Source organism: Carcharhinus amblyrhynchos, chromosome 15, assembly GCF_965287045.1.
Source record: "Carcharhinus amblyrhynchos chromosome 15, sCarAmb.v2.hapA, whole genome shotgun sequence".
NCBI lineage: Eukaryota > Metazoa > Chordata > Chondrichthyes > Carcharhiniformes > Carcharhinidae > Carcharhinus > Carcharhinus amblyrhynchos.
Window position 1 is genome coordinate 6247994 of NC_137338.1, and position 26727 is coordinate 6274720.

The 26727-nt window shown below is 43.5% G+C and overlaps 1 protein-coding gene across 2 annotated transcripts; it reads left to right on the forward strand.

Moving 5' to 3' along the window:
* Positions 1-1483: 1483 nt before the first annotated feature.
* Positions 1484-24116, forward strand: LOC145353049 (E3 ubiquitin/ISG15 ligase TRIM25-like). Of its 2 annotated transcripts, XM_080203382.1 has the most exons (8): positions 1486-2097; positions 5208-5303; positions 7678-7908; positions 9414-9436; positions 11836-11996; positions 17240-17341; positions 19094-19234; positions 23586-24116. In XM_080203382.1, exons 1-8 carry the CDS (start codon positions 1591-1593, stop codon positions 24104-24106), a joined length of 1782 nt encoding a protein of 593 aa, XP_080059508.1. In that variant the 5' UTR covers positions 1486-1590; the 3' UTR covers positions 24107-24116. The 2 variants fall into 2 exon arrangements, with proteins under 2 accessions (XP_080059509.1, XP_080059508.1); XM_080203383.1 differs by lacking the exon at positions 17240-17341 and having other exon boundaries at positions 1484-2097.
* Positions 24117-26727: the final 2611 nt, after the last annotated feature.

Genomic DNA, 26727 nt, shown 5'->3' on the forward strand with positions numbered 1-26727 from the left:
CTAGGATTGGGCAATGAATGCTGGCTAACCAGCCAAGCTCATGTCCCAAAAATGAATTAAAAAAAAAATGAAACCTCATAAGATTACTCCACTGGCTGTAAAGCCACCTGTATCCTTATATCGAGAGAGATTAATTTGAAAGGAGTTGGACATATTTTAGGAGGTGATTGATATGACCGTACAGAGTGCGACTGGAATGCTGGGTGGAGTGCCTCATGGTTATTGTGGTCTCTTGGAATTTGTTTTTGTTCATCTTCGGGATTGGTAAGAACATTTCCAGAATTCTTTCTTCCATTTCTGTTCCTATGTCTGGTATGAATCGAATTCACGCAAGGCTGTGGTATTGCACCATCTAATCAATCTCACATTCCATTTTACCGAGCTAGTTTTTGTATCTGTTGCCAAAAATCAAATCGACTTTCTTTCTGAAATGATTATACTGATGTGTGAGGAGGGATTGATTAGGTTAGGATTGTTTTTGCTGGAGTTCAGAATGACTAAGGGCAGATCTCATAGAGACTTATAACATTTCAACTGGATTAGACAAGGTAGATGCAGAGAGGATGTTCCTGATGGTGGGGGAGTCCAGAACCAATGGTCACAGTCTGAGGATTCAGGGTAGACCATTTAGGATGGAGGTGAGGAGACATTTCTTCACCCAGAGAGTGGTGAGCCTGTGGAATTCACTACCACAGGAAGTAGTTGATGCCAAAACATTGAATGTATTCAAGAGATGGCTGGATATAGCACCTGGGGCGAATGGGATCAAAGGTTATGAGGAGAAAGCATGATTAGATTATTGATTGGGATGATCAGCCATGGTGGAGCAGGCCCGAAGGGCCAAATGGCCTCCTGTCTTCTATGTTTCTATGATTATATTGATGGCCACATTCTCCTCATTGGCATAGTAATAGTGAAATAAGATATATATTTTGTGTACTTTTCACAATTTTATATATATTTTTGGATGGACCACTTCAACTAATGTGTCACTGCACTCCATCCAGTGTTAAACACTCATTGCTGTTAATTGAATTGTTTTTTACTAGACAAATCAAGGATGAATTAAATTGCTCATTGACCCCTGAACATAAGCATAAATCGCAATCCATTCCTCAGCATTGCTACTCACTCACACCAAACAATTTTTTTCCCATAAAAAAATGTGCAACCTAATTTTTAAAAGAGTTGTTCCTGTCTGGTCTGATTAGGGATGGTCACTAAATCCAAAAAAGGGTCATTTGTAACAACACCAAACAGTGAATTTTAGAGGGTCTTTAAAGAACATTTTTTCATTGAATGTAAATTCTTTGTACAGCTTCTCGAGTTGAAGATTCTAAAATGGAGTAAAAACAAACCCTAGTGATCTTCATAAATATTTACCAATAACATTCTGGCTGGAAACAGAAATTGGAAATATGGTCTTTGTTGCTGAACTGGTATAACCTGAAGCAGTGAGGTAATGACAGCAGATGAAACTGAAACAACTGCAATCCCTCTGGGCAGAATTTCACACCTTGCACTCATTGCATATGCTTCAGTGTGCACACACTGCTATGTGAAGACTCTCAGTCAGGAAGCTTAAGAGGGATGGAAAGCAAAGTTTCAGAAGAGCAGTTAAACTGTGGTGTGTGTCTCCAGGTGTGTAAAGACCCTGTCACATTGCCCTGTCGACACAACTTTTGTCTCAAGTGCATCGAGGATGTTTGGACCCAAGCAGTGGATCAGAATGGGTTCAGTTGTCCTGAGTGTCACAGCAAATTCGACTCCAAGCCCAGTTTGGAGAGGAGCATTGCCACCGTTAGCTGCGATCACTGCAGCGAGAATCAAACCCCAGCTGTGAAGACATGTCTGAAATGTGAAACCTCTTTCTGTGCTGTTCATTTGAAGCCACATTTGACAAAAATGGTCCTTAAAGATCACATGCTCGTCAATCCTGTGACTGATTTTACTGAGAGAAAATGCCCAGATCACGAGAAGATCCTTGAGTTCTTCTGTATTGATGATGTTGTCTGTGTGTGTTCTTCATGTGGAGTGACAGGCAGCCACAAGTCCCATACAATGGTGAGCCTAGCTGAAACAGAAGCTGAAATTAAGGTAAATTTTGATTCTGTTTTTATGCCAGAACCCGTGTTAACTCTAAGAAGTTATCTAGATTGATTAAATGCTATTCAACCATTTTAAGCAGAAATAATTTAATGCTATAAATGTCTGTGCAGAGCGAATCTTGAAACATATTGGAAATGTTAACCTGACTTTCTCTTGTCTAGCTATGGATGAACTAGCCAGCCAGCAGCTCACAAAGTTTAGTTATTAGTCACAAGTAGGCTTACATAAACACTGCAATGAAGTTATTGTGAAAATTGCCACACTCCAGCGCCTGTTGGGATACACGGAGGGAAAATTTAACACGGTCAATGCACCTAACCCGCACATATTTTGGGCTGTGGGAAGACACCAGAGCAGCCAGAGGAAACCCATGCAGACATGGGGTGAACGTGCAAACTCCATCCAGGCAGTGAAACAAACTGGGAATCGAGCCCAGGTCCCTGGCGCTGTGAGGCAGCAGTGCTAACTACTGTGTCACTGTGCCAACCTCTCTGCCACTCCAACTCTCTCTCTATCTCTCTGTGTCTCTCTGTCTCTCTCTCTCTTTCTACCTCCCTGTCTCTCCCTCTTTCTGTCTCTGTCTCTCTCTCTCTATCTATCTCCCTGTTTCTCTCTCTATGTCTCTCTCTCTGTCACTCTCTCTACCTCCCTGTCTCTCTCTCTCTGTCTCTCTGTCTCTCTCTGTCTCTGTCTCTTTCTCTGTCTCTCTCTTTCTATCTGTCTCTCTCTTTCTATCTGTCTTTCTCTTTTTATCTGTCTCTCTGTCTCTCTCTCTGTCTCTCCCTGTCGCTTTCTCTGTCTCTCTCTTTCTATCTGCCTCTCTCTCTGTTTCTCTCTCTCTCTCGCCCTGTAAGATTCTCCATCAGATATATCTCTGAACAATCACTTATCCAAATGCCTCATTCTTTGGTTCAATGTCTATTTTTGTCTCATTTCGCTCCTGTCAATTTCTTAGAGATGATTTACTCTATTAAAGGTGATATATAAATACAAATTGTTCATATTTTTGTCTTTAATGCATGAAGTGTGAGGATGGAAGTGATCACTGTCTTGCAAATCAGACCATCATCAATCGTGAGAACGTTTACAGATATACAGACTGGGGTACTTTTTTTTAGTTCGTTTGTGGGATGTGGGTATCACTGGCTGGACCAGTATTTATTGCCCTAATTGTCCTTGAGAAGGTTGTGGTGAGTTTCTTTCTTGAATCAATGCAACTGCAGTGTTGTAGGTACACCCACAGTGCTGTTAGGGAGGGAGCTCCAGGATTTTGACCCAGTGACAGTGAAAGAAAGGTGATATATTTCTAAGCCAGGATAGTGAGGGACTTGGAGAAAAGCTTTCAGGTTGTGGTGCTCCCAGGTATCTACTGTTTTTGCCCTTCTAGGTGTTAGTGGTTGTGGGTTTGGAAGGTGCTGTAGAAGGAACCTTGGCAAGTTGCTGCAGTGCATCTTGCAGATAGTACACAAGACTGTCACTGTGCGTTGATGGAGGAGTGAACATTTGTAGATGGAGTAGCAATCGAGCGGGCTGCTTTGTCCTGGATGGTGTCGAGCTTCTTGAGTTTTGTTGGAGCTGGACTCAACCAGGCGAGTGGAGAATGTTCCATTGAGTTGTGCCTTGTAAGTGATGGACAGGCTTTGGGGAGTCAGGAGGTGAGTCATTCGCCACAGGATTCCCAGCTTCTGACTTGCTCTTGCCATATTTCTTTGGCTGGGTCTATGTCCCAGTAAATGGTAACCCGCAGGATATTGATGGTGGGGGATTTGGTGATGGTAATGCCATTCAATGTCAAGGGGCTATGGTGAGATTCATTCATGTTTAAGATTGTGTGGCACTTGTATGGTGCAAATGTTACTTGCCACTACTGTCCCTTTGGTCTATTTTCAACCATCAGTAAAATGATGGGAGAGGTCATCAACAGTGCTCTTGTCCTGGTTTTGCTGCATTTAGACATTGACTGCTTCAATACCTGAGGAGTTGCGAATGGTGCTGAATATTGTGCAATCTTCAGCGAATATCCTCACTTCCGACTTTCTGAAGGAAGGTCGTTGGTGAAGCAGCTGAAGGTGGTTGGGCCTAGGACACTACCCTGAGGGACTCCTGCGGAGATGTCCTAGAGCTGAGATGATTGCCCTCCAACCACCACAACCATCTTCCTTTGTGCCGGGTATGACTCCAACTAGTGGAGAGTTTTCCCTCAATTCCCAATGACTCCAATTTTGCTGGAGTTCTTTGATTCCACATTCGGTCAGATGCTGTGTTGGTGTCAAGGGCAGTCACTCTCACCTCACCTCTGGCATTCAGCTCTTTTGTCCACGTTTGAACCAAGTCTGTAATGAGGTCGGGAGCTGAGTGACCCTGGCAAAACCCAAATTACGCATCACTAAGCAGGTTATTGCTGAGCAGGTGCTGTATGATAGCACTGTTGATGATGCCTTCCATCACTTTACTGATGATCGAGAGTAGACTGATAGAGCAGTAATTGGCTGGGTTGGATTTGTCCTGTGTACTTGTACAAATCATTCTTGTGCAATTTTCCATATTGCCGGGGAGATGCCAATGTTGTAAGTGTACTGGAACAGCTTGGCTAGGTGATGGCAGGTTCTGGAGCACAAGTCTTTCAGTACTATTACCAGAATATTGTAAGGGTCCATCACGTTTGCAGTTTCCAGTGCTTTTAGCTGTTTCTTGATATCACGAGGAGTGAATCGAATTGGCTGAAGACTGACATTTAGCAATATAGGGCCCGATTTTAACATTGCATCGTGCCCGCGAAAATCTGATAAAATCGGGGGTGAGGCCACTAACGTGATCTGCTCCTGCGTCCGCTCAGATGCCCCTTGTGCCAAGGCCCGAAAATGGCCGCGATCCAGTTTGCACCCGAAAAGGGCGCAACGGCGATTTAAATGCACTTGCATGCATTTTGATTGAATTACTGAACTGCCCGCCCAACTTTACCAGCATTTCCCCCTTTACTTCGTTTATATTCTGTGATTCTGACCATCTCCGGAGCCACTTACACTCAAGATATTCAACTGGCATAGAGCCATTTACTTCTTAAACTCCGGCTCAGAATATTTCAATTTGTTTCGTAGGAAGAAGTGATGCTTGAAGTTGAGAGCCTTTGGAGTGTCGAACAGGATTGTTGCACCAAACAGCAAGACTTGGAGAAATCAGAAGTTGAAATAAAGGTAGAAGTAATTCTGTAATTAAACTTGCCTCTAAACTGAGTTAACACCTGCCTCGAAAGCACTGCTCAATAATTTTAACTTTTGCTACATCTTTATTGCAGTCCCCCCCAGCTCCCACTAATCACTGTTCCAGCTCTTCTCTACATGATCACATTATCCCCTCTGTTTAGTTCTGAGGAAGGATATGCTGATTCCATACGGATGCTGCCAGACTGGCTGAGTTTTTCCAGCTTTCTCTGTTTTATTTGCAGATTCCAGCACCCGCAACGTTTTGGTACCTTAATAATCAGGTTGGCCTTGTTACAGATTAGCAAAAATTCAATTAAACTATTAAACATCCTCTATTCCGAGGAACTCCTGCTTGTTCTCACATGTGCTACTCTCTATAAACTTGAGGTTGTCCAAATTTCTGCCATGTCTTAGCTCACAGTAGGCTCTATCCCCCTATTTCCCCTGTGCTTGTAGACCTGCATTGGCTCCCAATTTAAAAGCAATTTTGTGCCTGTGTTAGCCATGAGTGCAACTGGTGACATGGGTGCGAAATCCTGCGAGAATCGGAAAACGAGATTCTTGCTGGCGAGATCTTGGTTTCTGATTTTCCCTACCCCACGCTGGTGATCTGGGTGGGAACCTCATTTACATATATTTTAATAAATTTTAATATAATTAGTGGGCTCCTCTCCACCGTATGTCCCCCCCCTGCATTTAGCATTAGCATCATGTTGGTGAGGATTACAACTGCTTTTTAAAGATGTGAAACAGTCTGGGGGAACCTGCTAGGAGTGTATAGGTAAGCATCACCCTCAGGGGAGAGGGACATACTCAGGCAAGATACCCTGGCACCCTGGCACTGCCAAGGGCAGGTCCTCTGGGGAGGAAGCTCCATCTGGGGGAATTTCCCCTTTTGTGTGAGAGTGGGATTGCTCCAGTACATGTGGGAGGATTTCCCCTTATCCACAGTGGGGACAGGGTGGTAGGGATTAATCTTTTTAAGCACAAATATGGCTAATCTCTGTGGAGCTGGCATTGCGGGTGCTATCAGGCTCCGCCCCACCAGCGTGACAGCAAAAACCACAACCCCAGATTTTTTGTGCACAGAGTGCCAGAGAATCTGGAGAGAAAACTCGGCTGCACAGCTGCAGAGCTACACTTGTGTTCCCCCCTCAGGCAGCATTCATAGAATCGTAGAATCCCTATAGTGCAGAAGGAGTCTATTTGGCCCATCGAGTCTGCACTGACCGCAATCCCACCCAGGCACAGAGTGCAAAATTCTACCTCTTATCCTTAAAATTCTCATTCTTGTTTTAAAATCCCTCCATGGCTTTTCTCCTCTCTATCCCTGTTACCTCCTCTACCCATAAGCCTCTGGAGTATCCGAGCTCCCCCAACACTGGCCCCTTGTGCACCCCCCATTATAATTCATTAGTTGTCATTAGTGGACATGCCTTCAGCTGTTTTGGTCCCAACCCAATACCTTCCCCCACCCCTCACACATTTCCATCTTTCTAAGTTACTTTCCTTCTTTAACACATTCTGCCAAACCATTCTCTTTGACCAGATTTTTGCTCATCTGACCTAATATCACCTTGTGTGATTCAGTGTCATGCTTTAACTTATAATGCTCTCTGATGTGTCTCAGGCTGTTTCGTTGCCTTAAAATCATGATACAAATATCAATCATTGTTATGATTTGTTAGACATGGAGCAGCAGTATTCATTCATGGGATGTGGCATCGCTGACTAGTCAGCATTTATTGCCCATCCCTGGTTTCCTGAGGGCAGTTGCAAGTCAACGTATTGCTATGGCTCTGGAGTCACATGTAGGGCAGACCAGGTAAGAATGGCAGATTTCCTCCCTAAAGGACACTAATGAATCAGATGGGGTTTTCCTACAGTCAACAATGGTTTCAAGGTCATCAGTAGATTCTTAATTCCGGATATTTTTTATTGAACTCAAATTCCATTATCTGCTGTGGTGGGATTCGAACCCAGGTCTCCAGAACATTAGTTGAATTTCTGGATTAATAATCTAGTGATTAAACCATTGGGCTATTGCTTCCCAGGCAGCTGGGAACAGGTTGTGAGTCACTCCAAGAGGCTTGCTTCACATTATAATACAAGACCTCTTTCCTTGGGGGTTCAATATCTACCTAAACGGTGAAATGTGGAGGCAGCGCAGCTTTACAAGCTTTCATCTTATATCTGTTACACCGTTGTCATTCTGTACTTTAAGATTCCTGTTCCAGAATTCTGATCTGAACATGTAATATGTCAATCTGTCCTAACCAATTGTGATTCTCAATTCGAACAAAACCCTCCTCTGCAGTGCCTGTGTGTAAATAGATAGTCACAAGAGGTTGGCTTGGATTTTTAGGAGCTTACGAATGAGCTGAAAGGGAACCTGGTGAAGAAGTTCCGTGAATGGGGCAAACAGCTGGAGGAAGATGAGAAGAATGTACTGAAACTGATCGATCAGGAGGAGATCCGAGTGCTCTCACAGATTCGAAACTGTTCAGAAGCGATAACCGAGGTGATGCAACAGATTAAATTAATTAAAAATGAAGCACAGGATCTGATGCAAGGAGACTGTCTCTATTTCATTCAGGTACTCCAATTCTCTTTTTAACTTGCTTCCATTTGATTTGATTTATTATTGTCACATGTATTAACATGCAGAGAAAAGTATTGTTTCTTGCGCGCTATACATACAAAGCATACTGTTCATGGAGAAGGAAAAGAGAGAGTGCAGGGTGTAGTGTTACAGTCATAGCTCGGGTGTAGAGAAAGATCAACTTTGTGTGAGGCAGGTCCATTCAAAGGTCTGACGGCAGCACGGAAGAAGAAGCTATTTTTGAGTTGGTTGGTACGTGACGTCAGGCTTTAGTATTTTTTGCCTGAAGAAAGAAACAGTCCCCTTTTCCTCTGTCGCTGAAGTCACTGATATTAATCTAATGCAATTCCAGAGGGACTCTAATCATCAAAGTCAACCCAAGCATACGAGTGAAAGCAATTTCCTTTATATCAGATGTTATTTTGTCCTTGGGATATCTCTCAAATCTTTCATCAGTCAGGAATTACTTTTGAAGCTGTTATTTGATTGTGGGTGGGGGGGTGGGGTGAGGGGGGGAAGGGGGAGGGGGCAGCATTGGTGCCCCAGACAGCAGTGGACAGGAGTGACCAGTTAAAATGGAGCCAGCCTTGTCCCCTCTGGCTGGACATGAAACAATTTTTCGCCCCCTCACCTGACAGGATTTTCCAGTCCCGCCGAAGTCAACAGCAACTTAGATTCACCACATTGGCCAATGAGAAAGTCCTCCACAGCGAGGCTGGAAAACTTGGCGAAGGAGGGGTTAGTAGACTGGAAATGGATGAATGGCCCCCCCTTCTGACCAGTGAAAACACCTCAAACGTGTTGCTGGAAGCAGTGAGAAATGTTGGCCTGGAGAACATCTTGCTTTGCAGTTGTGCTACTGGGCTAGTAAAACAGAGGCATGAGGTCAAGTCCCACAATGGCAACTGGGGAGTTTAAATATATCATTCTGTAGCTATAACACTCCTCTCAGTAACATTGCCTCGCCGTTCCAGAACCTGTGTTTCCTCAGGCAGGAGAGACTGCCATACCCCAGCGGTACTTCAAAAGATGCACTGGAACAGCACGCCCCCCAGTCCCCTCCCCCCCACGTCCCCCACCCCCACCCCAAACCCCCCTCTTGACTACTCCACAGACTACCCAGCATTCCCCCTGTTTATTCTTCACCACTTGACTACCCCCGTACAGCTCCCTCCACCACCTGATTACCTGAGCACTCCCTAAACACCCACACTACCTCCTTCCACCTCCGGATCAGCTTATCCCCTCACCAACTGACCTTACACTTTGAACTAGTACAGGCTGACACTGAGGGGTAATTATAAACTTGTTCTTTCTGCCTCCAACATTATTGCCTCTGACCTCAAAATGTAGAGAAATATTTTGTTATTTAGTGACTGTGGTTCATTCTAAAGGTTCTCACTCAATTCTTCACCCCAAATAGCATTCATTTCTGTTTGATTCAATAAAGTGCTGATTTGTTAATTCAATGCTTTAATCTCCTCTCTTCTCATTTGCAGAATTCTAAGGGGCTCCTTTCCAGGTAGGTGCCTTTCTGTAACTGATGGGTATCATTGTCCCTATCTGGAGAAGAATTAAAGATTGAGAAACCATGCTATCCCAATAGTATAATTTAAGTTGCTGAGATGAAGGATCACTGATGCACACAGTCTATAGGGAAATGTGATTGGCATTGTTCCTCCTTCTTCTCAATAAGAGAAACTTGCGGTGCCTTGCCAAGAAAGATCTTCAATTGGATGGCTCCTCATTACACCTTCAGACCATTCCAATATGTCTCAACTGACAGGGTCTCATCGGAATCAGAAATTTATGAGTTCCATCACACTGAGAGAAGGGAACTGGGAGGAAGGCTGGTCAGTGTAGCTCTTGGGTAGTTCCTTAGGATTGAGGATGACTTGCTTCCACTCCAGTTCAATCGGTGATATGTCCATTGGGCAGTTTGTAAACCCTTCCACAAATGGGCAAGGATGCTTACAGGAGCTGATAGATGAATTGGTTGGAGGTTTGCACTCAACGTAGCTTTTGCGTATTGCCACCAAAGCCTCAAAGTTTGGTGAGTTCTGGAGTCGGCATAAATACTGGATTTCTTCAGGGAAGCTATGAGATTGTTTTCAGTGAAGCAACACTCTAATCACATCATGTAGTTTCACCCTTTAGTGTAGCACTGAGAGAATGCTACATTGTCCGTGGTGTTATCTTACAGGTGAGGTGTTACTCTGAGCTGTGATAGAATCGGGACAGAATTGAGAGGTGAAGAAACAATGTTTCCACAGGGAACTGTGAGAGGCTTCGCTTGGATTATACAACACCTTCAATGTGCTGCAACATCCTAAGGTGTTTTAAACAGTGTTATCAAACGACATTTAACATTGAACCATGTGATCAAAGATTTTGGTTGAAGGTGTTTAACCTGATGTTGTGAGACTTCTTACTTGGTTAAAGAGGTCATTTTTAAGGAGTGCCTTAAAGAAGAAAAAAGGCTTTAAGTGGTGAAGAGGTTTAAGGAGAGAATATTAGGGAGCATAGTCTGATCCAATGAAGGCACTGCTGCTAACAGTGAAACACCAATCATTAGGTATGTTCAAGAGGCCAGAATTGAAGGTTTGTGGAATGGAGGAGGTTGTAGATATAGGAAGGGGTGATGCCATGTAGGAATATTAAATCAAGTGTGAGAAATTTAACACTGAGCTTGACTAGGAACCAATGTAGCAAGCACAGGACTGATGTGTGAATGGCACTTGGTAAAATACAGCCTGAGTGTGGCAGCATTTTGGATGGATTCGAATTTATATATGATGTAAGATAGAGAAGCAGGTTGGGTCAACATAAGACCATAAGATATAGGAGCAGAATTAGGCTATTTGGCCCATTGAGACTGTTCCACCATTCATTCAGGGCTCTTGCTTTCTCCCGCTTATACCCGTAAACCTTGATCCCTTTACCAATTAGGAATCTATCTATAAGACAAAAAACATAATGAATAGCAGGTAAGTGCAGAGTCCTAACAAAGACATAGATGAGGATTTAAAGAGCAGATGAGACGCTGCAGTATTTGGTGATGTTTTGGAGGCGAGATTAGGTGGTCGTGGTGATGGAGTGGATTTGTGGTTAGCTGCTGATCTTGGGTCAAAGCTTAAAATTTCAAGTTTATTTATTAGTCTTACAGGTAGCTTACATTAACGCTGCAGTGAAGTTACTATGAAAATCCCCTAGTGGCCACATTCCAGCATCTGTTCAGGTGCATTGAGGGAGAGTTTAGCATGGCCAATTCACTTAACCCACAAATCTTTTGGTCTGCGGGAGGAAACCGGAGCATCTGGAGAAAACATACGCAGACACAGGGAGAACATGCTGACTCCACACAGACAGTGACCCAAGCTGGGAATCAAACCCGGGTCCCTGGAGCTGTAAGGAAGCAGTGCTAACCACTGTGCCACCGTGCTGTCCCACATTGTAAATGGTATGGTTCATTATTTGGCAGTTCCTTTAGGGAAGGATGGAGTCATGGCGAAGGAATGAAGCTTGTGCTGCTGTTGAAGTCAATGGCTTCAGATTTCCTGATAGTTAGTTGAGAGGGAATGTCTGCTCACCCAGTGCTTACTTCATGTTGAATGTGATGCACTCTCGGTACAGGGAGCTGCTAATGTCCGGTTTCATACCTGATGGATTTTCTACCAAGGAACTGAACTGGAATGCATTGAAATTCCTGAAGGGAGTGGAAACAATCACAGACTAAGATCACACAGAGCATGTGGAGATCATTGTTGACTATGGAGAGATAACCGCAGATAACCTTTTCTGGGTGATTTATCGGACAATTTCAGGAAGAGCTTGAGCCAATGCAATGATTGCTTGCTAACGTTTGAAGTTCTATCTGAAATCTCCCCTGGATTAAGGTATTGTTTTTCTCTGTCATTACAGAGTTACTGAGATTCAGAATGCCACATATCCAGATACTCCAGAGCTCATCCTGGATCTGTCCAGTATATCTCAACTTCTCAGAAACAGGATGGAGGATTCTAAACAGTACTACTTGGCCATAGAGGAAGTGATAGGAATGTATGAAGGCACAAAATCAACAGGTAGGAATGGACCAGCTGATCCAGCGAGACTGCTCCGTGCACAGAGCAAACAAGCAAACCCACTCCTCACACAGACAAATGAAAAAGCCCCATTCCTCCTCACATATAAAGAGCTGACAACAAACAAATCATGTCACTTTTGGAGACTTTGAACTATCCAAAGTCATGCAGATACAGAGCTGCGAAAATAATTATTAGTGGAAGGAGAAGTGTACATTTCAAACACCAAACCATTCCTCACACTGGTGAAAATTAATTTATTCTAAACATTACTGAACAATGTGATAAACATACCAAGTTTCCAATAAATAAATCAGTGCCTGTACACCTTCACATTATCACTATTTATCCTGTCCTTGCTGCTATCCACACATGTCAGCATTCTATCCTCCTTACTCTCAGCCATGATGTGGAGATGCTGGCATTTGACTGGGATGGGCACAGTAAGAAGTCTCACATCACCAGGTTAAAGTCCAATACAGGGCACTGGTGAGGCCGCAGCTGGAGTACTGTGTGCAGTTTTGGTCACCGCACTTACGCAACGATATTTTGGCCCTGGAGGGAGTGCAGAGGAGGTTTACTAGGCTGATACCGGAGTTGAGGGGGTTGAGCTATGAAGAGAGGCTGAATAAACTAGGCTTGTACTTGTTAGAGTTTAGAAGAATGAGGGGAGATCTCATTGAGACGTATAAGATGATGAATGGGATGGATAGGATAGAGGTGGAGAGGTTCTTCCCACTCAGAAAGGACAGTAGGACTAGAGGGCACAGCCTCAAGATAAAGGGGGGGCAGTTTAGAACAGAGTTGAGGAGGAACTTCTTCAGTCAAAGGGTGGTGAATCTCTGGAATTCTCTGCCCGTTGAAGTGGTGGTGGCTGCCTCGCTAAATATATTTAAGACGCGGGTTGATAGGTTTTTGGTAGGCAAGGGGATTAAGGGTTATGGGGAGAAAGCGGGAAAGTGGAACTGAGCCACGACAGATCAGCCATGATCTTATTGAATGGCGGGGCAGGCTCGAAGGGCTAGATGGCCTACTCCTGCACCTATTTCTTATGTTCTTATGTTCAATAGGTTTATTTGTATTCACGAGCTTTCGGAGTGTGGCTCCTTCATCAGATGAATGTGACATGACCTGAGGGAGTAGAAGCGCTCCAAAAGCTCGTGATTCTAAATAAACCTGTTGGGTTTAAACCTGGTGTTGTGAGACTTCTTACTGTATTCTCAGCCACAATGGTATAGCATGATTCAGTTTAAAATTTATTTTAAGTAGGCTTATATTCACACAGCAATGAAGTTATTGTGAAAATGCCTTAGTCACCACACCCCGGCACCTATTCAGCTACATTTTGGAGATTTTAACATGGCTAATGCACCGAACCAGCACATCTTTTGGACTGTGAGAGGAAGTTAGAGCACCTGGAGGAAACCCACACAGACACAGGGAGAACATGCAGTCTCTACATAGACAGTCACCAAAGCTGGGAATTGAACCCGGGTCCCTAGTGGTGTGAGGCAGCAGTGCTAACCACTGTGCCACCATGCCATCCATCTGATTGTGTCAAACTGGCTGTTGGACAGTCTCTCCCTGTCCTTATTACCTTAAGTGCATTGCCAAATGATAATTTAATTTATTTAGCCTGGCATCAAGATATATCACCAACCTATTCCTCTTCACCAATTTCTCAGTAAATTGCAGTTTCTAAAAGCAAGCCCCACAGCTCCTGCAATCAAAGATTTGCAATGGTATCGAAGGGTGGCATTCCACAGCACCAACGCTTACAGGGGTGTCACAATGTTAAACGCCAGACACCCACACACATTGCTCAATATTCACTCTGTTTACTCTAAGAGGTGGTAAACACATGTTGCTAAGCTACAGTGCTCAAAATTCTCAAGTCGTTTTTATTTACAATATTACACATAGACGCAAGACTACAAAGTATAACATGCAGCAGAATGTCAGTTTGTGGAATCAAAGGTCAAATTAAAGTGAGGCACTTAAAAATAATTAATATTAGAATCATAGGATCTCTACAGTGCAGAAGGAGGCAATTTGGCCCATCGAGCCTGCACCAACAACAAATCCTACCTATCCCCAAAACTCCATGTATTTACTCTATTAGTCTCCCTGACACTAAGTGGTAATTTAACAAGGCCAATCACTTTAGCCTGCAACCTTTGACACTAAGGGGCAATTTAGCATGGCCAATCAATCTAACCTGCATATGTCCTTTGGGGAAGGAAATCTGCCGTCCCTACTTGGTCTGGCCTACATCTGAATCCAGAGTCACATGATTGACTCTCAACTGTGCTCCAAGGATAGCTAGAGATGGGCAATAAATGCTGGCCAGCCAGCAACCCTCATGTCCTACGAATGAATTTAAAAAAAGGCATTTTTGGAGTGTGGGAAGCAACCCATGCAGACACGGGGAGAACGTGCAGACTCAAAACAGAAAGTGCCCCAACTTGGGAATCGAACCTGGGTCCCTGGCACTGTGAGACAGCAGTGCTAACCATTGTGCCGCAAGCACACACAGAGCTGGAAGGGGAAGGATTCCCAGCAAGGAGTATTATTTCTTCATGAAGCATTTACCTTCCCTCCATCATTATATCCCAGCCACAACATGAAACTTAAAATAGACTTGACTCTCCTCTTGTCACCCTCACCTCGGGATATTAGATTACAAAAGCGGAGGTGTTAGTTGACTGTCTCACATTATCGCATGGCAACGATTCTTTGTTTACACAAACCAACCCTGTCACAACTGGAATGTAAAGCAATACTGTGGGAAGAATAATTAGCTTCTGTTTCTCGGGACACTATTTTACCATCTTGATTCGAAGTTCTGGGTGGACTTGAAACTGGGAGTGTTTCAGATCCGATTTTTAGACCCGTTCTCAGGCGCCCCATACGTATTCTGCCTGCAAAAGTATCAGCAATTCAGAATCGTGCTGCAGAAGCCTGTGGATGGAGCTTAACGTTCCCGAAATCCTGCCGCTCCGATTGGCGCCTCCAACTGCGCATGCGTGGAAAAAAATGATCGAATGCTGCTCCCGTGCCACATCGCTCCCGGGGCCTGATAATGTCTCCCCCTGGCCCCCACAGACATTGCCCCACCTCCACAACATTACTGACTCCCTCATCCCTCCACCCCCTCCGCCACTCAAACTGATTGTGGGCCCCTTCTCCCCCATTTCGGGTGAGGTCCCAATCACGGCCATTTTCGGGCCTTTGTAACGGGGGGAACTGGTGCGGAGGTGGGCATGGATTTTGCTACTAGCCTCGCACCCAACTTTACTAAGTTTTCGCACCCGCAAACGGGCGCAACTTGATGGTAAAACGGGGTCCTTTAACTCTGCTTCTCTCTCCACAGATGCTGCACACTGAGCTTTTCTAACATTTTCTATCTATATCCCTTTGCTTCTTTGCATCTTCCTCACTGTTTACTTTCCTAACTCATGATCAATATGGATACATTTCACTCAGTCTCCTTGTGAAATTATTAATATCGATGATGGGGGAGTCCCAAACCAGGGATCACAGTCTGAGGATTCAGTGTACACCATTTAGGATGGAGGTGAGGAGACAGTTCTTCACCCAAAGAGTGGTGAGCCTGTGGAATTCATTACCACAGGAAGTAGTTGATGCCAAAACAGTGAATGTATTTAAGAGGCGGCTGGATATAGCACTTGGGGCGAATGGGATCAAAGGTTATGGGGACAAAGCAGGATTAGGCTATTGAGTTGGACAATCAGCCATGATAATACTGAATAAAAGAGCCAAACAGCCTCCTCCTGCTCTTATCTTCTACGTTTCTATAAACAGCTGAGATGCAAATACTGATCCTGGTGGTACCCAGTTCATTATAGACAGGCAATTCTAAAATATAATTTTCCTTGTTTTCAGTTCATCAACCAACACACTATCCATGCTAATGTATCAATGTGAGTTTTAATCATTTTGTAATGACTTAGTCATAGAGTGATAGAGTCATAAAGGTTTACAACATGGAAACAGTCCCTTGGGCCCAATGTGAACATGCTGCCCTTTTTTTCTAACCCCTAAGCTAATCCCAATTGCCCATATTTGGCCCATATCCTTCTACACACATCTTACCCGTGTAACTGACTTGTTATGACACCATATTGAATGTATTTTGAAACTCAAATACACTTTGTCACCGTTTCTATTTTACAAGTTACGTTGTCAAAAAATTCTGCGATTTCCTCTTTCATTAATTAATAAAACTCTGCTTATTTATGATTTTCCAACTGCCCGATTACCATGCCTAATAATTGACTTGAGCATTTTGTCTGTCACTGATGTTCGGCTAGTTGGCCTAGTTGCCCACTTTCTCTAAGATAAAAGAAAATTACTGCAGATGCTGGAACCTGAAACAAAAACAGAAAATGTTGGAAAATCTCAGCAGGTCTGACAGCATCTGTGGAGAGAGAACAGAGCTAAAGTTACGAGACTAGACTCTGGAGTCTTTTGAAAGGTCTTCCAGACTGGAAACGTTGGATCTCTTCTCTCTCTACAGATGCCGTCAGGTCTGCTGAGATTTTCCAGCATTTTCAGTTTTGGTGTCCTTTTTCTCTCTTCCTCCTTTATTAAACAGTGGGGTTATGTTTACAAACTGTTCTATAATTTAAGAAATTCTTGAAGATTAAAACAAATGCTGCCATTCTCTCTGCTGGTCCCTCTTTTAAAAACCAAGCATCCAGGCAACAGGTTCAGGATACTTGTCACAACTTGCTCATAGAACATAGAACATTACAGCGCAGATGTTAAACTCTTCAGTACTATTTCTTTACTTATACTAATATCTTTAAGTTTCTTATCCTCACTAGACCTCAACATGAGCCAGGCTTTGTTTATTGGTAAACTATGCTCAATGTCTAAGGTTACTGTATGGTTTAACAGAGAGTTTGCAGTCCACGTGTAACTGACTCATTTCCACATTTAACCATTTCTTTGTAATGTGAGTTTGCCAATAACAGCTGCCAGCACTGGGCACTGGCAGACTTACCCTTGACTCAAAGTTAAAAATGTTAAATAGATGATGTTGTTTCTGTGGACTGGGTACAGGATTCCACACAAAGTGCTCTCAAACACAAACGTGTCACAAAGCAGCTTAGCCTCTCTAGCACCCCCTTCCCCAGACAAGGCCAGGGGAAAGCACTCAGTGCTTTCCAACCCAAATATTTGTTCTTTTGTTTTAATTCTTGTGGCATGTTCTTTAGGCATTATGTTGAAAGGGGACAATGAACGTGAGGGAAGATTTGTTGTACAGGACCCCACTGCAGAGCTGCGTGGCTACATTCGATCTTCACAGAAACACTCAGGTGGGTAAGGGAAAACTACATACAAGGGGAACCAATGATAAAATGTAGGGTCAGTGTTCATTGGGGTCACATGCCAGGGATATGAGTATATTGTCTACTGTATTGACTGTTTATTGTCTACTGTACTCAGTCCATCTGTGTCATAGTCTTTAGTCCCCACACTGGCTTTGTCACAGTATGTTGCCCCCCGCTGTCTATGTCACAGGCTGTTGTCCTGTCCCCATTGCCTGTGTCATAGTGTGTTGTCCCTACACTGCCTTTGTCCCCCCCCGCGCAGTCTGTGTCATAGCCTGTTGTCCCAACACAGACTTTCTCACAATCTGTTGTTTAACCCTCCCCCCCCCCCCCCGGTCTGTGTCACAGTCTGTTGTCCCTCCACTATCTGTGTCACAGTCTATTACAGTCTGTTGTCCCCACACTGCCTTTGTCACAGTCTGTTGTTCCCTCCCATCCCACTCTCTGTGTCACAGTTTGTTGTCCCTAAACTTTGTGTCTGTGTCTGTAGTTCTCACACTGTCATTGCTATTCTTCTATCCACACTGTTGTCACTGCCTGTTACATCCACACTGTGACTGCCTGTATGCCCCTTCCTCCTTCTCTTCTTCCATGCACCATTCCCTTAGACAGCTTTGGTGATCAAGTGCTTTCAATAGGTGGGTCCATGGTAATGCTTGGCAAAGTATTGTGGTGTCTTGTCATTTCCATGTTGAGTATGGTTGACCAAACCCTTCTTCTTTAACTGCCTCAGTGTCTTACTGCCTTCCATCCGGCATATTGGAAGGATTTAGAGACTAATTTAGAGATATTCAATCTATTTATGTAGAAACATAGAAGTTAGAAGCAGGATTAGGCCATTTGGCCCTTTGAGCATACTCCGCCATTCATTTTGATCACAGCTGATCATCAAAATCAATATTCTGATTCCCCCTTCCCCCCATATCCCTTGATCCCTTTAGCCCCAAGAGCTGTATCTAATATCTTCTTGAAATCAGACAACATTTTGGCCTCAACTACTTTCTGTGGTAGTGAATTCCACACATTTATCACACTCTGGATGAAGAAATTTCTCCTCGCCTCAGTTCTAAATGGTTTACCTCTTATCCTTAAACTATGACCCTGAGTTCTGGACTCCCCCACCATTGGGAACATTCTTTTTGAATCTACCCTGTCTAACCCCGTTAGAATTTGATAAACTTCTGTGAGATCCCCCTCTTCTAAACTCCAGTGAATATAATCCTAATTGACGTAGTTTCTCCTCACATGACAGACCTGCCATCTCAGGAACCAGCCTGGTAAACCTGTGCTGTACTACCTCTATAGCAAGGATGTCCTTCCTCAGATAAGGACACCAAAACTGCACACAATACTCCATGTGTGGCCTCACCAATGCCCTTTACAATTGCAGAAAAACATCCCTATCCCTATATTCAAATCCTCTCACTATGAAGGCCAACATACCATTTGCCTTTTTTATTGCTTGCTATACCTGCACACTTACTTTCAGTAACTGATACACGAGGATTCCAAGGTCTTGTTGAGTATCCACCTCTCTCAATTTACACCCATTCAAGTAATAATATGCTTTCCTATTTGGCCATGTTAGGAATGCATTTCCATGGCCAACAAGTCCTAAAGTTGGGCTGGAACTTGAGCTTCTGGCCCAGAGGAGGGTTGCCACTACTGCGCCATAAGATACCTTCGTCGTCCTCTTACACTCTGTTCATCTGAAGTCTCTTCATTTACTGTTTGCAGTGACAGCGGTCGTCAAGAACTTTCGCCCGATAGAAAGCAGATCCAGATTCTCCACAAAAGCGCAGAAGGTGATAGCAGCCAGTCCATGGATTGGCAACCTGAAATCTTATGAGATGAAAAGATTACTAAGAGACTCAAAAGGTGTGTTTATATTTCTGAAGGAAGATCACGTGGGGCAGGGATGATTCTCCTTTACTAATTCTTTATTTTACAGTGAGGCACATTTTTTTCCCAATTTTCGGAATAAACCTGAGACTACATTGTCATCTTGCTCAGCCCACTGCATCTCCATAATAATTCCAGAGTTTAAAACATTATGAGGACAGGTTGTAACATTATATTCGCTTGAATGTGGGAGGTTAAGGGATAATCAAATTGAAATGTTTACAATGATTAAAGGGGTTGATAGGATAGAAAAATTAATTACCCCGCTGGGATAACCTTAAAATCAGAACAAAATATTCAGGAATAATGCCAGGAAATATCTCTTCACACATCGGGGGGTGGGAATCTGGAACTATCTCTCCCCAGAGAACCATTGAAGCCACTGGTCAATTGTAAACTTAGAAACTGAGGGCCGATTTCTCCAGCCCCACCCCGCAAGGAGAAGGCAGCTTGCTATTAGCAACTGGTGTGACCTTCCCACCTCACCGAAGCCGGTGGTGATTTCCGTTCCTCGCCCATGCCGCTGTCAGGGATAGGCAACAACTCCTCCTCCAAGATCATCCTCAACACCGGTGCAAAACAAGGCTGTGTTCTCAGCCCCCAACTATACTCCTTATATATCTATAACTGTGTGGCCAAAGTCCCCTCCAATTCGATTTTCAAGTTTGCTGATGAATCACCGTGATGGGCCGGATCTCAAACAATAATGAGACAGAGTACAGGAATGAGATAGAGAAGCTAGTGAACCAGTGCGGTGACAATAATCTCTCTCTCAATGTCAACAAAATGAAGGAGACAGTCATCGACTTTAGGAAGTGTAGTGGAGGACATGCCTACATCAATGGGAACAAAATAGAAATGGTCAAGAGCTTCAAGTTTTAGGTGTCCACATCACTAACAACCTGTCCTGTTTCTCTCCACCCACCCACCCACCCACCCATTCCCACCTCCTCCCCTCCCCCCCCGTGTGCCAACATATAGTTAAGAAAGCCCACCAATGCCTCTATTTTTCAGAAGACTAAGGAAATTTGGCACGTCAGCTTTGACTCTCACCAACTTCTACAGTTGCCATAGAAAGTATTCTTTCTGGTTGTACCACAGCTTGGTATGGGCTCCTATTCTGCCCAAGACTGCAAGGAACTACAAAAAGTCATCAATGTAGCCCAATCCATCACACAAACCAGCCTCCCATCCATTGACTCTGAATACACTTCCCACTGCCTTGGCATAGCAGCTAGTATTATTAAGGACCCCATGCACCCCGGACATTCTCTCTTTCACCTTCTTCCATTGGAAAAAAGACACAAAAGTCTGAGATCACACACCAACTGACTCAAGAACAGCTTCTTCTCTGCTGCCATCAGACTTTTGAATGGACCTCTCAATTAGTTGATTTTTTTAGCTATGACTGTGACACTACATTCTGCACTCCCTCCTTTCCTTCTTTATGAATGCTATGTTTTGTCTGTGTAGCGTGCAAGAAACAATACTTTTCACTGTATGTTAGTACATGTGACTATGATAAATCAAGTCAAATCAAATCTGGGAGCGGGAGGTGTCATGTGCGACGGGTTTGGCAGATCCTGTCAGCTGGAAGGGCTGGAGAATTCTCCCCTCAGGTTCTTAGGTTTGTGTTGGGCTATGACCTTTAAGGAATACAGAATCAAGGTGGATTGATGGGGTTAAGGTACAAATCTGCTGAGATCTAATTGAATGGGGAACAGATCCTAAAAGGTGACGGGTTGTTGCCAGTAAATTAGGCAGTCAGCCAAATACCTAATACTCTTATTACCTGTGAATTCTTATAATATGCAATACCCCTATAGGGAAACAGAAGAACTGAATTAATTAACCCATCATTTTGATTTAAAGAAATGCTTATAATTTCAGTGTGGGTGGATTGAAACTTCATATAGTTAGAATTCCACATAGCTGCGGTTAGCTAGTTTGAGTTTGCACAATATAAAATTCACACCAACTCCTACATGTTAAAAGACTTGAATTTTCTAGTTCTTAGGTCTTTCTCTGGTGAGCTTTTGATTTGTAAATGCTACAAGCTAGATTGTTCATGAACCTGTTTTCCATAGATTATTTGGGTGTGGTTTCAAACTCATACCTTGAAACTAAAACCACCGCACAGGAGAATGACAGGCAGTATCGATGAGATTCTAGAGGATTTTTGCAGATTACCAATAACAGTTATCAGAATGAGAATTCAATGCTTGTAATGGAACCACACAGTTAAATACTTACATCAAATACATACCAGAAATTTTCACCAAAGAAGACAACATTTATATTCTGGAAATATAACCTCTCCAAAGCCTGTCAGGAATCTACTGTGGACATGGTGCTATCCAGAAACAGAGGTGCTGAATGTCTTACACAGGTCAGGCTCAAAGGAGCAAAGCAATGGTGTAGTGGTAATGTCACTGGACTTATAACCCAGTTTAATGGTGTGGGAATCTGGGTTCCAATCTCACTATGGCAAATGTGGAAATTTAAATTCAATGAAAATCTGGAATTAAAATTTATATTGATGACACAATTCTCCAGTCGGGGCTGAACCAGTGTTTTATTAAGGTTCACAATGACCTCAATTCTTCCGCACTCCAAGCCCCTATTTAGAAAACCCAGGATTTTTTCACAGCTTTCTCAAACTACCCTGCTATTGTCAATAACTTGTGCAGGTGTATCCCCAGGTCTTTCTTTTGCTACATCCCTTTCGGAATTGTGACCTTTTGTTTTATATTGTCTCTCCTCATTCCTCCAACCAAAAGAATATCATTTCAGTTTTGCTCTAAGTTAATCCATCATGTGTCCACCCATTCCATCAACTGGTTATGTTCTGTCGAAGTCTCATTGCCTTCTGTCAATGTACTACTAATCACAGAGCATGACAACTACTTTGTTAAGAGAATTGCTAGCTAAACATGTGACATTGGTTGCCCTCTAAATAGAGACAACTGGAACACTTTGTGCAGAGAGCTTCTTGTAAACTAGTAGCATTGAGGAAGCGTCTTACAATAAGCCAACTTTAACATAAAGACCAGTCTGGATTGAATCTTCCACCACAGACACTTATTGTGACACAATTCGCAGTGTACCTGACCACGTGCCAGATTGTGGCGACTAGGGGATTTTCACAGTAACCTCATTGCAGTTTTAACGTAAGCCTACTTGTGACACTAATAAATAAACTTAAGCAGTCATCAAAATGCCACCATTCCTATGCCTGCCTTTCAATTCCATATTTATGAATAGCTGCCATTGTATGATTTGAGCCCTTATCCCCAGGGCATTAGCCCTGGCTTTTGAACAAAGAACAAAGAATATTACAGCATAGGAGCAGGCCCTTAGGCCTTCCAAGCCTGCACTGAACTTGCTGCCCCTTAATAGTCGCTATTGTATACAGAACTGAAACCCCCTACCCTTACAGGGACCATATCCCTCTATTCCCATCCTACTCGTGTATTTGTCCAGCTGGCCCTTAATAGTCACTATTGTATCTGCTTCCACTACTGCCCTCGGCAGTAAGTTCCAGACACCTAGCATCCTCTGCGGAAAAAAAAATCTCACTTATTTCCTTTAAACTTTTCCCTTCACACCTTAAACTTATGCCACCTAGTAATTGACTCTTCCACTCTGGGAAAAAGCATCTGACTATCTATTCTGTCATGTTCCTCATAATCTTGTAGACTTCTATCAGGTTGCCTCTCAACCTCTGTCTTTCCAGTGAGAACAAACCAAGTTTCTCCAACCTCTCCTCATAGCTAATGCCCTCCATAGCAGGAAACATCCTTGTAAATGTTTTCTGTACCCTCTCGACAGCATCCACATCCTTCTGGTGGCGTGGTAACTAGAATTGAAAATGATACTACAAGTGTGGTCTAACCAAATTTCTACAAAGCTGCAACATGACTTGCCAATTTTTAAACTCAATGCCCCAACTGATGAAGGCAAGCATGCCATATGCCTTCTTGACTACCTTCTCCACCTATGTACCTATATACCCAGATTCCTTTGCCTATCAATACTCTTAAGGCTCCTCCCATTTAGTGTATATTTCCCATCTGTATTAGACCTTCCACAATGCATTACCTCACATTTGTCCAGATTAAATGCCGTCTGCCATCTCGCCGCCCAAGTCGCCAACTGATCTATATCCTGCTGTGTCCTCTGACGATTTTAGATTGCTAATCCAGTGACATGACCACTACACCACCTTCTGTAAGACATTTTGTGGTGTGCTTTCTGGAAAATGTTGTCAAACCTACCCTGCAGTGGTCTGTCATTAACATGATAAACCCATTCCTTTCTTGTCTAGAGAAATTCTTCCCTTTGACCCTGGATTCAAAGACCGCCAACAAGCACTTGATTCTGTCTGACGATCTGCAATCAGTGGCGCACAGACATCAGAACCAGCTCTACCCGAGTAACCCGCTGAGGTTCAAAACCCACACTCAGGTCCTCTGTACACAGAGTTTCTTCTGTGGGCGCCATGTTTGGGACGTCGAAATTAAGGGCAACTGGTGGGGAGTAGGGATTGCGTACGGGAGCATACCAAAGATAGGTAGCAATTCTGATCTTCGCAAAACCTCAAAGGCCTGGTGCTTGTATTTCTGCATTAGCACTTTGTCAGCCTATCACAATAACAAATTTGTGCACCTACCATTGAAAGACTCCATCAACAGGGTCCGAGTCCAGTTGGACTATGATGCAGGGACTCTGTCGTTTTACCAAGTCACTGACACAGTGACACATTTGCACACATTTGAAGCTACATTTACTGGGCATGTGTATCCAGCTTTTTGCTGCGAGGCCACCTCTGAGCTGAAACTATCCTGAATTTCTAAGAGTCTTTTTCTCGCTTTGTGAGTGGTAAGTTCAGGATCTTTTTTTTCCCCACAATTTTAATTCCATCCAAAGGAAACAAACTCAAATTGAATCCAATTCACGGTCCTCACAAGGGAGACAAGCAAGCTGATAAGATAAAGCATTGCACCCCATCCGGGGCTTGATCTGATGTTTCATTGTAGCCAAAAGGCTGGGATGTCTTTGATGCCTTGGTTAAACCTTATTGGCTACTCTGATCATTGACCATACCCTAGCCTGGGAGATCAACTTACCTGATCATTGACCCCCCCCCCAGGATCTATTGTCCATTCCTAGTTCACTTCAGCAATGATTTAGAGTAAACCACATAGACATGGTGTTGAAGTAACATACGGCGAGACCTTCCCTAAAGGCCATTAAACAACAAAGAACAAAGAAAATTACAATACAGGAATAGACCTTTTGACCCTCCAATCCCATGCCGATCATAGAATCATAGAATCACTACAGCGCAGAAGGAATTCATTCGGTGCATTGAGTCTGCACTGACCACAATCTCACCCAGGCCCTTTTCCCGTAACCCAACACATTTACTTTGCTAATCCTCCTGACATTAGGATCAATTTAGCTTGGTCAATCAACCTAACCCGCACATCTTTGGACTGTGGGAGGAAACTCAAGCACCCGGAGGAAACCCACGCAGACACGGGGAGGATGTGCAAACTCCACACAGACAGTGACCCGAGGCCGGAATTGAATACAGGTCCTTGACGTTGTGAGGCAGCATTGCTGAGCACTGTGTCACCGTGTCATCATGATGCCCGAACCTAAACTACAAAAAAAAACCTTCTGCCCTTACTTGGTCCATATCACTCTATTCCCTCCCTATTCAGGTACCCATCCAGATGCCTCTTAAATGTTACTGATGTGCCTGCTTCCACCACTTCCTCTGGCAGCGCGTTCCATGCACCCACCACTCTCTGTGTGAAAAACATCCCCCGGTCATCTCCCTTAAACTTTCTCCCTCTCATCTTGAATCTGTGGCCTCTTGTAATTGATCCTTCCATCTTGGGAAAAAGCCTCTGACAATCCACCCTATCTATGTCTCTCATAATTCTGTGGACTTCTGTCAGGTCTCTGCTCAGACCCCATCTTTCCAGAGAAAACAATTCTAGTTTATTCAATCTCCCCTCATAGTCAACACCCTGGAGACCAGGCAACATCCTGGTGGACCTTACTTACACTCTCTCCAAAGCTTCCACGTCCTTCTGGTACTGTGCTGACCAGAACTGCATGTGGTACTCCAAATGTGGCCTAACAGTTGACTCCATGGTCACTGTTACAGCTATCATTTTTCAAAATTTCCGCATTTTATTTTCAAACAGAATTCAGAATCTTAAGTTGCAGCGAAATATAGAAAACAGAAGCAGGAGTAGGCCATTCAGCCCTTCCAGCCTGCTCTGCCATTCAGTGTGATCATGGCTGATCATCAAATTCATGGTGAACTTTAACTTATCTTCACCCGATTATTAATCCAGATATCTAGTTACTAATTCCATATTAACAATTATACTAAATGTACTCTGTAAACGGTGAATGATTATCAGTTCCACTGCAGTCAAGTGTAATAAAATGCAGTGTAATCACTATTGGGTATATCATGCACTGGGATTAACAATGTTTAAATGGTTGTAAATGGTTGGAGAATATTGATATTTATGTAAATTCTCTCGTATATAAAGTGCTGAATAATTAAATAACAAAATAGGCATTAAATTATGGATTTTCTACTTGTCTGGCATGGATGTAGGGTTAATTGTAATGAATTGCAGAAAAAAGTTGAAAGGAAAAATAGAAATGGAATTCGTGACTTCTGTTGACTTCCACATGGGAAGTGAATCTATCCCAAGTGCCAAACCAAACAGCTAAAAGCAACACAACGTGGTGGTGATGAATGTAGTGGATCACTGGGTTGTCATTGGGAACCTAGTTCTTGATGTCAGTCACTTATATTGTTAGAGCCAGATCATGAGGCAAATTGATTTGATTTGATTTGATTTGTTATGGTCACATGTATTAGCATACAGTGAAAAGTGTTGTTTCTTGCACGCTATACAGAAGAAGCATACCGTACATAGAAGAGGGAAGGAGAGTGTGCAGAATGTAGTATTGCAGTCACAGCTAGGGTGGAGAGAAAGATCAACGTAATATGAAGTAGGTCCATTCAAAAGTCTGATGCCAGCAGGGAAGAAACTGTTCTTGAGTTGGTTGGTATGCGTCCTCAGACTTTTGCCTCTTTTTCACAATGGAAGATGGTGGAAGAAATTGGGCAGGATTTTATGGTCTCACTCGGGCAAGACTGGAAATTCCCACCTGAGGTCAACAGAGATTTCCATTGTCCAACTCTCATCTGCGCCGATTCTGTGGCTTGTACTCGTTAGAGTTTAGAAGAATGAGGGGAGATCTCATTGAGACGTATAAGATGATGAATGGGATGGATAGGATAGAGGTGGAGAGACTCTTCCCGCTCAAAAAAGACAGTAGGACTAGGGGGCACAGCCTCAAGATAAAAGGGGGGCGGTTTAGAACGGAGTTGAGGAGGAACTTCTTCACTCAAAGGGTGGTGAATCTCT